The sequence below is a fragment of the Sapajus apella genome, unplaced genomic scaffold (genome assembly GCF_009761245.1).
Source record: "Sapajus apella isolate SASKATOON/1434 unplaced genomic scaffold, GSC_monkey_1.0 scaffold32, whole genome shotgun sequence".
Taxonomy (NCBI): domain Eukaryota; kingdom Metazoa; phylum Chordata; class Mammalia; order Primates; family Cebidae; genus Sapajus; species Sapajus apella.
This window is the reverse complement of record NW_022436972.1, coordinates 9,983,555-10,000,441: the sequence shown is the minus strand read 5'-3', so window position 1 is coordinate 10,000,441 and position 16,887 is coordinate 9,983,555. Positions and strand designations below refer to the sequence as shown.

Here is a 16,887-nt window from a genome sequence, read left to right as displayed (position 1 = left end):
GTGAGTAAAGAGATAAACTTTATTATCACTATTAATCACTACTGTTTTATTTATGCTCTATAATAACCCTCATTCTTTCTAAAGGTATTGTGCGGGGCCGGAGGAGCTTTATTTTTAAGCGCTGGTTTTCCATTCCATCCCCGACCGGTCCTCAACATCGTCAAAGTTCTATTGTGTATTTTAAACTTAACAGAAAGTTCAATTCAACAGAAAGGCAAAGGTATGAAGAGTCAGGCCCGAGACCTCCATGGCTTCACTCTTCCTACAGTGTGGAGTTCACTGCCTTGCACACAATGAAGGCTTCATAAATATTTGGTGAATTACTGAATGAATGAGAGGGCAATGAGGAAAAATGACAACATAAAGCAGACCAGAGAGAGAGTTCCTGAGAGTTGGGTCCTTTGTTTGTTACTTTACCTGTAGGTAAAGGCAGTCAGTGGGCATGGAATTACATTAAAGTCACCCTGAAATAAAGGATGGAAACCTGATCTTTATGAATTTCCAAGCCTGAGCAGAGAGATCTTCCTATGTTTTCTTGGGGGGAAAGTACATTGGATTTGGAGATGCTCCAAACCACATTCCAGGCAGTCATCGGCAGCTGGGATAAATCAGTTATTGTTCTAGATTAAAATTTAAACTCAAGGGAGGGGAGCATTACACACTGGGGTTGGTGGTGGGGGGACTAAGGGAGGGACAGCAGGAGGGGGGAGGTTGGGAGGGATAACATCGGGAGAAATGCCAGTTACAGGTGACGGGGGGATGGAGAAAGCAAACCACCTTGCCAAGTATGTACCTATCCAACAATCCTGCATGATCAGCACATGTACCTCAGAACCTAAAGTACGATTAAAAAAAAAAAAGACCTACTCTTTGGTAGCACAACAGATTAACTACGGTCAATAATAACTTAATGGAATATTTTAAAATAAAGAATGTAATTGGTTTGTAAAAAAAGAAAAAAGAAAAAAATTCAGAGCTAACAAAAAGGCATTAATAAAACCACAGCAAAATTTGGAGACAAAATTGTGTTAAATGCCATCGTACTTATATATCTGCTAGTACTAAGATCATTATATATGATCATGAAGAGTATACTATTTTTTTCAACTACCGCTTCTGATACGGCTTTTAAGGGACTAAATGAATTAATACGTTATGTTTTTTCATTTTGCCTGGCCTCTTGCTGTTTAAAGTTTTATAAAAATTGAAATAGATAAGATGATGACACTTGGAAGAAAGATGAGAGGCAAATGATCTTGGAAGAAAATCAATAGCTGATTTAATTTTTGAGAAAAATAGTATTACTTAAAGAAAATGTTCTGCAATTTTTTTTTTTTTTTTTGAGATGGAGCTTGCTCTGTCACCAGGCTGGAGTGCAGTGGCAACATCTTGGCTCACTGCAACCTCTGCCACCTGGGTTCAAGCGATTCTCGTGCCTCAGCCTCAAGAGTAGCTGGGAATACAGACATGCACTACCACATCCAGCTAATTTTTGTATTTTTAATAGAGATGAGGTTTCACAATGTTGGCCAGGACAGTGTCGACCTCCTGACCTTGTGATCCACTTGCCTCAGCTTCCCAAAGTGCTGGGATTACAGGTGTGAGCCACCATGCCCAGTCAATTTATTTTTTAAACTGTTATATTTGTGCTCAAAAAATGTAGAGTGAAATATATTAAGCTTTTTAATATTAGCTTTAGTAACGACTAATTGGAAAAATGTAAAACATGTCTATAATATTGGTAGCTTCACTTTTCTTAATACTGAATTTACCCATAGTAACCAACTGATTAAACCAGCAAGGTATCTTAAGTTCCAGCTAACAGTATGACTTCCATGCAGTCTACTAGGAAAGGCAGCTTTCTATTGGCAGGGTTTTTCTTTTTCTTTTTTTTTTTTTTATTATACTTTAAGTTCTGGGGTACATGTGCAGATCTTGCAGGATTGTTGCATAGGTACACACTTGCCATGGTGGTTTGCTGTCTCCATCCCCCTGTCACCTACATCAGGCATTTCTCCCAATGTTATCCCTTCTCAACTCCCCACCACCACTGTCCCTCCCCTAGCCCCCCATCCCCCAACAGACCCCCACATCCTGTGTTGATGTGTTCTCATTGTTCAATGTCTGCCTATGAGTGAGAACATGTGGTGTTTGGTTTTCTGTTCTTGTGTCAGTTGGCTGAGAATGATGGTTTCCAGATTCATCCATGTCCCTACAAAGGATATGGACTCATCCTTTTTATGGCTGCAAAGTACTCCGTGGTGTAAATGTGCCACATTTTCTTTGTCCAGTCTACCATTGATGGGCATTTGGGTTTGTTTCAGGTCTTTGCTATTGTAAACAGTGCTGCAATGAACATACGTGTGTGTGTGTGTGTCTTTATAATAGAATGATTTATAATCCTTTGGGTATATACCCAGTAATGAGATTGCTGGGTCAAATGGGATTGCTGGAATTTCCATTTCTAGGTCCTTGGGGAATCGCCATACTATCTTCCACAATAGTTGAACTAATTTACACTCCCACCAACAGTGTAGAAGTGTTCCTATTTTTCCACATCCTCTCCAGCATCTGTTGTCTCCAGATTTTTTAATGATCACCATTCTAACTGGCATGAGATGGTATCTCAATGTGGTTTTGAGTTGCATTTCTCTAATGACCAGTGATGATGAGCATTTTTCATATGTTCTTTGGTCTCATAAATGTCCTCTTTTGAAAAGTGTCTGTTCATATCTTTCACCCACTTTTGAATGGGTTTTGTTTTGTTTTTCCTGTAAATTTGGTTTAGTTTTTTGTAGATTCTGGATATTAGCTCTTTGTCAGGTGAGTAGATTGCAAAAATTGTTTCCCATTCTGTTGGTTGCCAATTCACTCTGATGATTGTTTCTTTTGCTGTGCAGAAACTCTTAAGTTTAATTAGATCTCATTTGTCTATTTTGGCTTTTGTTGCCATTGCTTTTGGCGTTTTAGTCATGAAGTCCTTGCCTATGCCTATGTCCTGAATGGTATTGCCTAGGTTTTTTTATGGTGTTAGGTCTTATGTTTAACTATTTAATCCACCCGGAGTTAATGTTAGTGTAAGGTGTAAGGAAGGGGTCCAGTTTCAGCTTTCTGTTGTTGTTTTTTATTTCTGTATCTGTTGTTTATTTCTGCACATGGCTAGCCAGTTCTCCCAACACCATTTATTAAACAGGGAATCCTTTCCCCATTGCTTGTTTTTGTCAATTTTGTCAATGATCAGATGGTTGTAGATGTGTGGCGTTACTTCCAAGGCCTCTGTTCTGTTCCATTGGTCTCTATCTCTGTTTTGGTACCAGTACCATTCTGTTTTGATTACTGTAGCCTTGTAATATAGTTTGAAGTCAGGTAGCATGATGCCTCCAGCTTTGTTCTTTTTGCTTAGGATTGTCTTGGCTATGTGGGCTCTCTTTTGGCTCCATATGAAGTTTAAGGTGGTTTTTCCAGTTCTGTGAAGAAGGTATACGGTAGCTTGATGGGAATAACATTGAATCTACAAATTACTTTGGTCAGTATGGCCATTTTCATGATATTTATTCTTCCTAACCAGGAGCATGGAATGTTTTTCCATCTGTTTGTGTCCTCTCTTATTTCCTTGAGCAGTTGTTTATAGTTCTCCTTGAAGAGATCCTTCAAATTATTTGTTAATTATATTCCTAGGTATTTTATTCTCTTTGTAGCAATTGGCTCTCTATTTGTCTGTTATTGGTGTATAGGAATGCTTGTGATTTCTGCACATTGATTTTGTATCCTGAGACTTTGCTGAAGTTGCTTATCAGCTTAAGGAGATTTTGGGCTGAGATGATAGGGTCTTCTAAATATAAAATCAAAATAGAGACAATTTGACTTCCTCTTTTCCTAATTGAATACGCTTTATTTCTTTTTCTTGCCTGATTGCTCTGGCTAGAAATTCCAATACTATATTGAATAGGAATGGCGAGAAAGGGCATCCTTGTCTAGTGCCAGTTTTCAAAGGGAATGCTTCTGGCTTTTGCCTGTTCAGTATGATATTGGCTGTGAGTTTGTTGTAAATAGCTTTTATTATTTTGACATACGTTCCATCCATACCTAGTTTATTGAGAGTTTTTAGCATAAAGGGCTGTTCAATTTCGTTGAAGGCCTTCTCTGCATCTATGGAGATGATCATGTGGTTTTTGTTTTTGGTTCTGTTTATGGGATGGATTATGTTTATAGATTTGTGTATGTTGAATCAGCCTTTTATCCCTGGGATGAAGTCTACTTGATTGTGATGGATAAGCTTTTTGATGTGCTGTTGCATTCAGTTTGCCAGTATTTTGTTGAAGATTATTGCGTCTATGTTCATCATAGATATTGGCCTGAAGTTTTCTTTTTTAGTTGTTTCTCTGCCAGGTTTTGGTATCAGGATGATGTTAGTCTCATAAAATGAGTGAGGAAGGATTCCTTCTTTTTGTATTGTTTGGAATTGTTTCAGAAGGAATGGTACCAGCTCCTCTTTGTACATCTGGTAGAATTTGGCTGTAAACCCGTAATAAGGAGGGGTAATAATATATTGGCTGGAGAATCACTGAAATTTTGGAGAATATTTTATTTCAGTGATTAATAAACATGATCTCAATATATTCTCTCTCTACCTTTTTTTAATGGTCCTTCTTCCTCAGAAGCCTTCCAGATTTGTTTGTGTTCATTTGGAAGCTCATTTAAGCCTGGGGTTGAGCAAAGGACACACCTGTGTTGTTGTTTATTTCTGTATCTCAGCAGCTCATACAGTGCTTAACATGCTGAAAGGGAGAAAAGAATGAACAAATGAAAGAATTTTATTTGTTGTTGACATGTTTAAAAGATGCCCAACTGTTTCCTTGAAAGAAAGTGATAAGCCTTAAAGTTTTATAGCCATGATTATTTTAGTAGGGGCAAGGTTTACTAATATTATGCATATTGAATCCTTTTCTTATTTATATTTAGTTCTAAAGCATGTTGCAGTGAGAACAGAGAACACCCAATTAAGTCATGTGCCTTAAATTTGCAGAGGCAAATGATTGTCCAACATGTTCTGAGAATATATAATTTTTTAAAAGCTTAGGAAACATGATTTTAATATTTGTGTCTATTACTATATTTAGACCAAAAACTCAGACATATTTTAATTTAACTAGAGGACATTGTGCCAGATGACTGAATCATCACATAGTGAGTGAGAAGATATCACCGGTGAATAGAAGACCTGCTTCCCTCTCACTTGCTTAGGTAACAAGGCTGGGAATACACTGCCATCTACCTCCCTGTTTGCTTCAGATCTCCTGTTCCAAGAGCAGCTTACAGTGCTTTTTTCATCCCAATTTAACTATTTTTTTTTGTATGGCTTTAAGGAAAGGAGAGTTTAATAGACAAGAAGAAAGGGAGAAGACAGAAGAAAGAAGCTCCCTGGTACAAAGACAGAGGGAAGGGGGCTCCAAAGCCAAAAGAGAAGGTCCCCACCTGCCAGGATACTACCCAGGTATACATGCAGAGGTTGGAAGAGGCAGTGATTTATTTGCATTGGGCTCAGGGGATTGGTTTGACTAGGCATGTCATTCATGTAGCCCATGAAAAAGCTGGCCTTCCCAACCTAGCCTTTTAATATGCAAATGCAGGGAGTCATGATGTTCTACATGCAATGGGGATATGTGGGGTCAGCCATGTTGCCAGGAACATGTGGGGAAAGGGCAAGAAGGCCATGGAATCTCCATGTTTGGGTGGACCCTGTTTCTAATGGCTGACATTTATATATCAAAGGTTGCTGGCCTGGCTCTAAGAGCCAGGGCTTTAATACAAGAAACTTTTCTGGAGATGCTTTAAAAAATGAAAACTTCCCATGGATCTCTTTTCCTACATTTTCCCCTGTGGAGATGCCACACTAACTGCTGTTAGGGGGTTTTGGGGCGACAACTCTTTCTGGCTACTTCCTGCTGAAAAGGGGCACTGAATGGGGAAGAGCAACTACGACTCCTCCTGGGGTCGATCTAAGGGTCCTCAGAAGAATGGCATGTCCATGTGTGGTTCGGTTTACAGCACCATTTGGAGTTTGATTGCTTCCGTCTGATCATTGAATTTCCTTTCCCGTCCCATGCACCAAAATGATATGGCTCTGATGAGTGGAGGAACACCAGGGTTCTTGGTCCTCATGCCAATTTACATAAAGTGACATGGACACATGTGGGGTGGTTTTAAGGAGTGGAGAGTTTAGTAGACAAGAAAGAAGGAAAAAGACGGAAGAAGCTCTCTTGTACAGAGACAGAGGGGGGGCTCTAAAGCCAAAAAAGAAGGTCCCCCAAGATTTTTATAAATGCATATATTTTTACACTCTTATAAACTAATAATTTTTCAGAACGCAGCTGCACTCAAAATTTCAGCTGAAAAGTGAGTTGAGTATTATAAACGGAGTCAGTACTTTGCACATAACAGGTGTGCAAATATTTGATTGATTCATTGAAACTGCTGAACCAGAAATTTGTTTCTATACAGGCAGGAAGTTGAAATAGGGAACGAAATATAAACTTATCTTTGAATTATTGAGGAAGTGTAGAGCATAAAGGGAGGTATACCAGGTAAGGGTGGTGGTGCTAATGGTGGTAATAATAGTGTGATAATTTTGATACAGAGACAGGACAAGACTTCACGGAATGTCTGACATTTGAGATGGATCTAATAAGCAAAGAGCTGTGAAATATAAGGTCTGTCCCAGAACAGCTGAAAGTGTGGCAGAGCTGGAGAACAGAAGATGTAAAGAGAGAGAAGAAAAAAGAGATGGGGCTGAGTAGAGAAGTCAGACCAGATTTTAGGCAGGGCCTTGAACTCCTTTCTAAAGCATTTAGGTTTCTTTTCCAGACACTATGGAGTCATTCAAGGTTTTTAAGCAGGAGAGTAAAATGAACAGATTGTGTTTTAGAAAACCCTGGTCACAGATAGAGAAAGCACTAGCATAGAAAGACCAGAGAGAGGAAGCTACTGCAGGAATCCAGGTGAGACATGATAAGTCAGACAGAGCGGTGCTGGTGGTGAGATGTGTAAAGACGTTTTGAAGGTTGAATTTGCAGGATTTGGTGGTTGGTTCTGTATGAGAAGGGGTAAAGAGACTGAGGATAAGCTCTTACCTCCAACATGCTGGGTGATCTAGAGTGAGATGATAGGTCTTTAGTCCACCCATGCATTCTACAAATATTCCAGCTCACCTGTTCCATCGCAGATAGTGTACTAGATGCTGAAACTATGGAGATTAAAAAAAAAAGGTATGGTAATTGTTCTAAAGGCATCCAAAAGTATATACAAATTAAAATTTCTCATCCTTACAAAGTCAAAAAACTAAAGATAAAGCTGGACAAATATTTCAACATACATGACCACTACCTTCATCTATGCTCTATACAGAAGAGGGTCATATCAATAGGCAGTTTACAGGAGAAGAAATCCAGTAAGAGAGACTCGGCTTTACTAATAATCTAAGAGATTTGCAAAAACAAAACAAAATGAGTAACATTTTGGGGAGAAGTCTGGAAGATTAAGGAAAAAGAATAATAACATAGTAACATATTCCAATTTTATAGACTAGAACACACACACACACACACACACACACACACACACACACACGGCAGGAAAAATGAAAAGTTTATATACCAAACACTTAACAGTGGTTCATCCCAGAAAATGGGGTCAAAGTTCTGGTAGTTTTTACTCATTCTTTGTGCTTTTCTTTTGGCATTGTATAATTTTTTTTTTTTTTTTACTTTAACCATATGTTGCCCCTATAAGCTAAAAATAACCAAAAATGCAATTTCTACTTTGGATAAAATGATGAAGAGAGCAGCGTGCAGAGGAGATGGCAGGAGAGCAGTCCTGGCAGCAGAAGGGCACGTGGAAAGGAGTAGGAACTGTGGGATGTTGGTGGAAGCCCCTAGCAGTTCAGCATCATGCCACCTTCACGGTCAGAGGGGACAGCCACGGGGAGTCATGCAAAACATGTTTAGCTCTTATTCTGAAAGGGACCAGGAACCAGTAACAGCTTCAGATCAGTAGAGAGACGTGGCCCCATGTGCAGATCCCTCTGGGGTGAGTGTAGAGAATAGATGAAGGGGGCTGGTTAACAGCAGAGAGGTCACACAGGAGACCTCTGTTAAAATACAGCAAGAGGTAATGAGCCCCCTGTGGCAGGAGGTTTGTGTTCCTTGATTGTCTCAGTGTAAAATCACAGAGAATAGCATTTATCTCAAAGGCAGATAGATTATGAATCTAGTGAAGGTCAATTTTCAGGGCCCCCCACTTGCACTAGCCCAAATATTTACTTTGGTAAATACTAATTCTAATATTTGTAATCTTCTGTTCTTTTTCTTTAATGGGCCCTGAAACTACACAAGTTTCAGGCCTCATGACACTCGAATCCATCTCTGAGAAAGCGTGCAACTGCTATCAGAACAAGGTGAGCTGACCCCTCTAGTGGGTGTGGGACAGCATCTGGCATGCAGTACCTGCTCTAGGCATGTTGGCTGTTTTTAGTATGTGGAGCTGAATTAGGGGGCTGGATGCTTCTAAGATGATCCCTAGGAATTCTGACTTGGGCCACAAGGTGTTAATCCCCCAAATAGAGATTATTTAGTTTAAAAATGAAGGAATACAGGTTGAATTTTGGCTATATTGGAGCTCACTGTGTAGATAAAATGGTCAGTGGGTGTCCACAAGTAAGCTAGGAAATGGTGAGACACAGCGCTCAAGAGAGGTTAAGGTTATACATTTGAGACTTATCAAAATAGAAAAGATAGTTACAGTCACCATTACCGATAAGAGGGTCCAGGGATAATGTGGAGAATGAAAACAGAATAGCGTTCAGGACAGAATCCCAAACACCCACTTTTAGCAATAAGTAAGATTGTGATGGTGGTTACATGAATCTATACACAGATATGTAAAACTTTATATGACTGTATATCCTCCCCTACCACCCCAAAAAAAGAGTGCATGTAAAAACTGTAAAATCAAAATACGGCCTGTAGTTTAGTTAAAAATACATACCAACGCTAGTTTCCTGGCTTTCATAATGTACTATGGTTTCGTAAGATGTTACCTTTGATGAAAGTTGGATGATGTATACTCAAAACTATTATTTGTGCATCTTGTTATAGTACTTATTTAAAAATACAAAGTAAAAAACAAAAAACAAAAGCCCAACAGGCTGCAACACTATTACTGCTGAGACCCTGGGACACGTCCATCTTGGCAGAGCTGATTCAAAGTTGCCAGATAGTTCGGAGTTACATACTGAGTGCTGATATTATTTTATGGCTATCTTGAGCAGTAATCTAATTTCAGGCCAATTTCAAAAGAATGTGACCAGCTGCACAAGCTAAAATAACTGGGACATTCTTGCTAAAATCTGTCTCCGGTCAATAAAAACCCTAAATCTTCATGGGAGAAAAAAGATCAAGCAAAGCCAAAGAAGAGTAGATGGGAAAATTCAGAGAAGGGGGAGCATTTCTCTAGAGTTGAGAGAGCAAGAGCGAGAGAGCAAGAGAGAGAGAGAGAGAGAGGGGGGTTTATTTAACCCAACACCTGATTTATTCCCAAACTCTAGGAAAGAGAATTCAATTTAATTCCCCTACTGTCATAGAAAAAGTAAATAGGGAAAAATAAAATCAAGTAGAAATCATTTTGGTTGTTATTGTTTTCAGAAAAAGGAATCATTACTAATCTTTAGATTAATCCTATTCTCACAGATCATCAGGCAGATACAAGGATTGTTTGAAGTACTTTCGATCCATGCTTCTCAAGGTGTGGTCTGTGGACCAGTCCCTTGGAGCTTTCTAGAAATGCAGCATCTCAGGTGCCATCCTAGACCTGTTGAATCTGAATCTGTATTTTTTGAATATTCAGAAGATATGTATGCATGTTAAAGAGTAAGGAGGCCCAATTTAGCCAATCCTGCCTATCAACATGGTAGATGTTGATAATCACCAGCAGAAAATTAGTTAATACAGACGACAATTACTGACAGTATTTTGGAAAATAATCTCACATAACCCAAAAGAACAGTGGAATAAGGTATTAATTTTTAGAATCTCCTAGGAACAAAATATCATTAAAAAACAGTCTCCTCCACATTATGGTCTGCTTTTCTGCCGTTGGTTTCGGGCTAGCAGCTGAGGGGCAACAAGCTGTGGGCTATCTTAGGCACCAAGCCAGCCCTGAGGGTTAGCCTGGGGAGGAGCAGGGCCCATACTTGGCTGAGGCCATAAAAGCTTCCTCTTCACTGTGGTAGGGAGCCCACCTGAGAAGCTCTGGACACATGTTTAGTGCACGGGGAAAAAGAAACTAGAGATTCTACATCCTGAGATATGTTCCTCTCTGAGAGCAATGTCTCATTCAGAGCATGATATTGAAATGCACTTGTTTCAATAACTGAGTCACTACTGGACAGGTTGCCTAACAAAGATGTAGTGAATACACTGTCATACAGCTATGACTCGTGAGATCTGGGTACAGCCATGCCCCTTCACAGCTGGTCACCTCCTAAGCCTTTGTTTCTTCTTCCATAACATGCGTATTTTGTATTTTTTTTTCTTTTGAGACAGAAGTCTCAGTCTGTCACCCAGGCTAGAGTGCAATGGCGCGACTGCAGCAAACTGCAACCTCTACCTCCTGGGTGGCAAGCAATTCTCCTGCCTCAGCCCCCTGAATAGCTGGGATTATAGACAGACACCACCATGCCTAATTTTTGTACTTTTAGTAAAGAAAAAATTTTGCCACGTTGCCCAGGCTGGTCTCAAACTTCTGACCTCAGATGATCCACCCAAGTGATCCTCCAAGTGTTGGGATTACAGGTGTGGGCCACCACGTCCAGCTGACATGGGTATTTTTGCCTATTGTCTAGTATGAGGGTTGGAGTGATAACAATGCCTGCCTATAATGGAGCGTTCTAGGCATTACTCAAGGTAATTTTTGCACAGCGTGCTGACCACCTTGAAACATCACACAGGCATAAAATCTTTTTATTATTGATATTCATGCAGTCAAGAATTTGTCTTAAAACCAAAGACCAAAAATTGCAATTGTAAATATCTGGAGATTACAATAGAGTTATCAGTAATAGCTTTCTTACTATAAGAATGCTGTAGGCCGGGCGCAATGGCTCACACCTGTAATCCCAGCACTTCGGGAGGTCAAGGCAGGCAGATTACCTGAGGTCAGCAGTTTCAGACCAGACTGGCCTATATGGTGAAACCCTGTCTCTACTAAAAATACAAAAATTAGTCAGGTGCGGTGGTGGGTGCCTGTATTCCCAGCTACTCAGGAGGCTGAGGCAGGAGAATCTCTTGAACCCGGGAAGCAGAGGTTGCAGTGAGCGGAAATCACAACCACTATACTCCAGCCTGGGCAACAGAGTGAGACTCCATCTCAAATAAATGAAAGAATGAATGAAGTTGTAGTATTACTAAAAATGTAAATAGTGGCTATAAATACTTTGTAAAGTTTAGAAAGTTTTCAGTTTCAGTTATCCATTTGAATAAAAAGACGGTTTTAGAATGATGCAAAGGGGTCAGGCATGGTGTAAGCACTTTGGGAGGCTGAGATGGATCACCAGAGGTCAGGAATTCGAGGCCAGACTGACTAACATGGTGACACCCCATTTCTACTAAAAATATAAATATTACCTGGGTGTGATGGTGGATGCTTGTAATCCCAGCTACTCGGGAGGCTGAGGGAGGAGAATCTCTTGAACTGAGGAGGCGGAGGTTGCAGTGCACCCAGATTGCATCGTTGCTCTCCAGCCTGGGCAACAAGGGTGAAACTCCATCTGAAAATATATAAATACATAAATGAATAAATAAAAATGATGCAAAGGATTGAAAAAAAATTAATGTTCCCTGGGATTTACAAACTACTCTATGATCTGTTAGGTGAAACCATATGAAAGTGCTGATATGCTGATAGTTGAACCTTCATGTGATTCTATCTAATATTTGCATAACAGTGAGTTTTAAAAATTAATAGCAATTTCCTCTGATGGTACTTGTGTTTTAAAAAATTTTGGATTCTATAATTGAACTTGTTTTCTTTTAGAGAGTTCAGAAATATCCTGAAAAAGACAAGATTCTTTTGACTACTTGAAGTTCTGTTTAGTTTAATGTATTTTATTCCCACAAGTTTGAGGTAATACAGATGGCATGCGTTTTTCAGAAGATTGGAATAAAATCATGTATATAAGTTGGTTTGCTTCCACCTGGAAACAGTTACATTATATTAATGTTGAAATTGATACAGACAACATTATGAGGTTAATGTGCAATATTGTTACACCATAAATTTTAGCTCCATGATAGAATGTCTGTGTCTAATGTGAATATTAGAGAAATATGACAGCTCCCATGACATTTCTGGACAGAGTTGTCTAACCATCACAGATTTCCAAGTTATTACGGAACTTTAAAGCCTGCATGACATCTCAAAAGGTTCTTTGTCTATGGAGATATTAAAGGACTAACCACCAAGCATAGAAAAGTGTCCCTTTCTGGTGAAAGTAGTGCCTACTCTAACATAGCAATATAAATATTGATGTGAAAATTCAGAGCTTGGTGGGGAAGGCAGCAGGAGAAGAATTCTTACCATATTTATGTAGTTAATTAAGTTGATTCACTTGCATACATGGTAAAACACACGCCTTTAAAGATTTTCACAGATCTCTAGAAACAGAGAGAGTAAAACCCAAAGGTAGTTATGAGACTGAAATGATTTACTAAGTATACAAAGTGCCTAGCACAATGCTCAGTAGTGGGGAGATACTACAAATGCTAGTTCTTTTACTTCTTCCCATTTCTATATGCATAATCCTTCTCTTCCCCATCTCAGGAAATAGTTCCTAGTGTCACACCTAATCATCTAATCCCCAAATCTGAAAGACACTCTTAACGCGTTCCTCTCTGCCTCATACACCTACCCCCAAATCCAGTGAAGTTGCTCGGGAACCTCTAACACTCATCATTCTAGAACTGCTGATTTCGTTTGACATGTTTCCTTAGTGGCAATGCAGGAATTTTCTCCAAAGATCAAAAATTAAAGTTTAAAAATTTATTTTTAATTTACCTGAGTGACTGCAGAACAAAATTCAGCATCTACTATGTTCAAAGAGATTTTCTTCCTTTTTTTTTTTTTAATTAACAACTTCTTTCATAGTGTTCCAGGCACTATCCTAAGTATCCTATACATACTAGATCATGAAGCAGTTACTATCACTACCCTCTTTTAGCAGTGAAGACACAGACGGCACAGATAAATACAGCAAACTTGCCCCTGGTCACTAAGTTGGCCAGTGGTAGATCCAGAATTTGGACTCTGAATTTGAACAGCTGGCTTCAGGATCTGTGCTCTTGACAACTGCAATCTGCTGTCTCTTGTGGAGTACAGAGCTCTGTGTACATTATTTTACTTAAACCCTAATACAATCCTATGAAGTTGTTACTGCTTTGTCAACTATGCCAAGTTGGAAACAAGCTTTGAGGGTAAGTGACTTGCCTAAGTTCATGTAGGTAGCGGGTAATATTGTTAGGACTCAAACAGTTGCATGGGATGGTCCATGGCATTAAGTATATGTCTATATTTAGAGCTAACCTGAAGAGGCCATCTCTAGCCCTAGCAAATTACTCTTTTTTCTAAGATGTTTCAGATTTTCCCAAAGTATATTACCTCTTGGGAATAGGATAACCAGCAAGACACTGTGGTATAAGAAAAACATGCTAAGGTTTTAAAATCAAAGGCTCCAGTTTAAATTACAGTTTTACCACTTACTAGCCACCAGACCTTGACCATGTTATGTAACATCATAAACTCCACTCCATATAATTTTGTGGGGGAGAGTTTAAAGACAATATAGGGAAACTAATCATGCTGAGCATACAGTATTCAATAAAATGTTAATTTCAATAAAATAACAGTTCTGAAAACAACCGTTGAGAACCTTGGCTTTGTCTGGTATTTGCTGTGGAGTTTGGAACATATTACATAAACTTTCTGAGCTTCTACTTCTTAATCTAAACATAGCCACCTTATTGGTTCATTGGGGGGAGGTGGTGAAATAGAATGATGAATTAAAAAGTCAGTAGAAGACCTTCCACTTGGCACCCCAACATAATATTTATTACTCTTATCCCCAACTTAATTTTGCAGAAAACTTAATGGGAACTATTTTTATCTAAAAAAATTAATTGAATTCCAAAAGTCCTTTAACTTATTCTGATGGAGTAACTTATAGACTTGGCAAGTAGGCTTAATATATATGTAGTGCGTGTGGGCTACTTAAAAGAAGATTTTCTTAGCATTTTAATTTCCACTTCTCCAGGACTGCATAAGAAGCACCCTGCTGTTATAATCAAACCTTGTGACTAAATAGAGTTCAGTGATGCTCAGCTATGCTGTAGTCTGACACTACAGGGATTTGTCTATATGTAAATTAAGGAAATATTTTGGGTTGCAGAACCAACTCTTTTAAAAGAGACAAGGATTCTCAAGACCTACTTCTGTCCTGAATGAGAGTTTTTTAAATGGCCAATAGCTTCTTTTTGTTGGTAATAGTAATACGGTACCACTTGTGCAAGCCAAACTGGGACTATAAGGAAAAAAATTAGGTAAATTCAGATTCCATTTCTCCTCTTCATATATTAGTCATAACAAGAAGTCTTTTCAGCTGTGTTAGGGAGATGATGGTTTTTCAAGTTAGCATTTCAAGTTCAGATGCTTTATGAAAAAGAACTTTAAAGAAATAGCAGCAACTAGAAATCCAAAAAAGGACTAAGAAATAAAGACCATTCATAAAATGAGTATGATTGAATAATTTAAAAAAGAGTTTCTGGGAAGAATTGTTTGAAAATTTTAACTGTAAAAATATAACTGTTGGTGTATTTTTGCCACATCTCATAAAGTATCAGGTTTTGCTCTTTTTCTTCTACAAATAGTGACTTTGCTTATGAACTCTTTATGAACTGATGCATTTAAATCCATTGAGTATTGCGTTCCTGGTAATCAGCTATAATATTATTTGGCCAATCAGGCTTGGATGGACCAGCTCCAAGAACGGAGGGTCCTTCTGGGCTTCGATCTTTCCATCCAAAACCTGCATATTGCCAGTAGTGTTAGTTGTTCTGGAATGGGAATCCCCCCAAGACAATCAAGGATGTCCAATAATGAATTCCTGGTGTTCGGTGGATGTTGCCAGCAATTCACCACATATTTATCTTCTTGGCTGCCCCCATAAAGTAATCTACTCATGAAGAGCTGGTGTCTGACTAATGATGTAGTGAACCAGTACAAAAGATAGTCTCTTTACTCTTGTAATCCCAATTACATAGAATTTAAAAACCTTTTAAAAGTATACAAAGAATACCTAAACATAGCTAGTTATTATTTTAATCATGCAGAACTCTTAACCACTTTGCTGTTTTGTCAAGGAGTTCTTTCACATTCCACTTATAGGTTCCTTTTATAAAAAGACAAGCAGTGTTTAAACAGAAGTTCTGTGGGTAGGACTTGCTACAGGCTGCATAGCGTGGGACATTCCTCTTCTGCCCTGAATCCTGTATTTCAACAAGATCCTTACCAGGAGCCTCAGGGGCTTCTTTCCAAGGTGGCCATACCTTCACATTCTTTTAAGGAAATGACTATTTCTATCAACTAGCCTCTGTACCAGCAAAGATGACTTGTGACTGGTCATGTCTAATCTACACTCCCAAAAAACTAACCCATGGGTGATGGCCATCAATGTGCAAGGGGCTGGAATTACAAAAGTTTCACTCATGCACTACCTCCTTAGGAAGCAGGCCCCAGATAAAGCCAACCATCCATCCTCTAGGGCTTCTTCTTATGCATCCTGATTAGGTATACATGGTGGTATGAGTGGGAGAATCCACGCTCTGCCCCACTCCAAGGAGGGGTCTTAGCTGCTGGTTTCCTGGACCCCCACAGCAACTACAGCCCTGAGAACCTAAGAAGTGCAGCCTTTATGAGGAAAGAGACAGCTGCCTTTCTCAAGTGGAGGAGGAGTATCCAAATTAAGACATTCACAAGTTGGTGGGGAAAATAGGTTTGAGGGATAGTGATTAAAACTGTCTTTAAAAGCGCTTATCTTTACACTTCTTGAAATAGAATGAAGCACATTTAATACAATAATAGTACCATATAAGAGATCTCACAAATTTCGATTTGGTAAACAACGCTCACTGTCTAGCTTCCATGTATCCTCCTTTACTTATGTTGACAAAAAGAGTCAAACTCTTTAAGACATTTGAAGAGATTTATTCTGAGCCAAATATGAGTGACCATGACGCATGACACATCCCTCAGGAGGTCCTGAGAACATGTGCCCAAGGTAAGGTGGTTGAGGTGCAGCTTGGTTTCATACATTTTAGGGAGGCATGAGACATCAGTTAAATACATTTAAGAAATACATTGGTTTGGCTCAGAAAGGTGAGACAACTTGAAGTGGGAGGGCTTCCAGGCTATTGATTATTTTAAACATTTTCTGGTTGACAATTGGTTGAGTTTGTCTAAAGACCTGGGATCGACAGAAAGGGGTGTATGGGTTAGGACAAAGGATTGTGGAGACCCAAGTTCTTATTTGCAAAGGAAGCCTTCAGGTAAGTAGGCTTCAGACAGAATAGGTTGTAAAGTGTTTCCTATCAGACTTAAAGTCTGTGTAGATGTTAATGCCAAAGAGCTATTAGATTTGTGCACAGGTAACTGCGGTTTGCCATTACTTTAATGTCAAAAACTGCAATTACATTTGCACCAATCTGATAATGAGTCATGATCGACCCACACTTCCCATCATGGCCTGAAACAGTCTCTCAGGTTAAATTTTAAAAGAGCCCTGGC

The 16,887-nt window shown here is 39.1% G+C and overlaps 2 protein-coding genes across 3 annotated transcripts in view; one reads left to right on the top strand and one right to left on the bottom strand.

Moving 5' to 3' along the window:
• Nucleotides 1-16,887, top strand: part of SPART (spartin) — a 66,930-nt gene that overhangs the window by 168 nt on the left and 49,875 nt on the right. Inside the window, exon 1 of one of the 2 annotated variants that reach the window (XM_032294471.1) lies at nucleotides 13,506-13,523. The exons of the other annotated variant lie outside the window; for it this stretch is intronic. The gene's annotated coding sequence lies outside the window, so the exon portion shown is untranslated. Of the gene's footprint in view, nucleotides 1-13,505; nucleotides 13,524-16,887 lie in introns of those variants that run through there. 2 annotated transcript variants of the gene reach the window in all.
• Nucleotides 1-16,887, bottom strand: part of LOC116562212 — a 44,266-nt gene that overhangs the window by 16,579 nt on the left and 10,800 nt on the right. Inside the window, exon 3 of the mRNA XM_032294345.1 lies at nucleotides 7,131-7,243. Coding sequence (XP_032150236.1) covers nucleotides 7,131-7,243 — 113 coding nt within the window. The remainder of the gene's footprint in view (nucleotides 1-7,130; nucleotides 7,244-16,887) is intronic.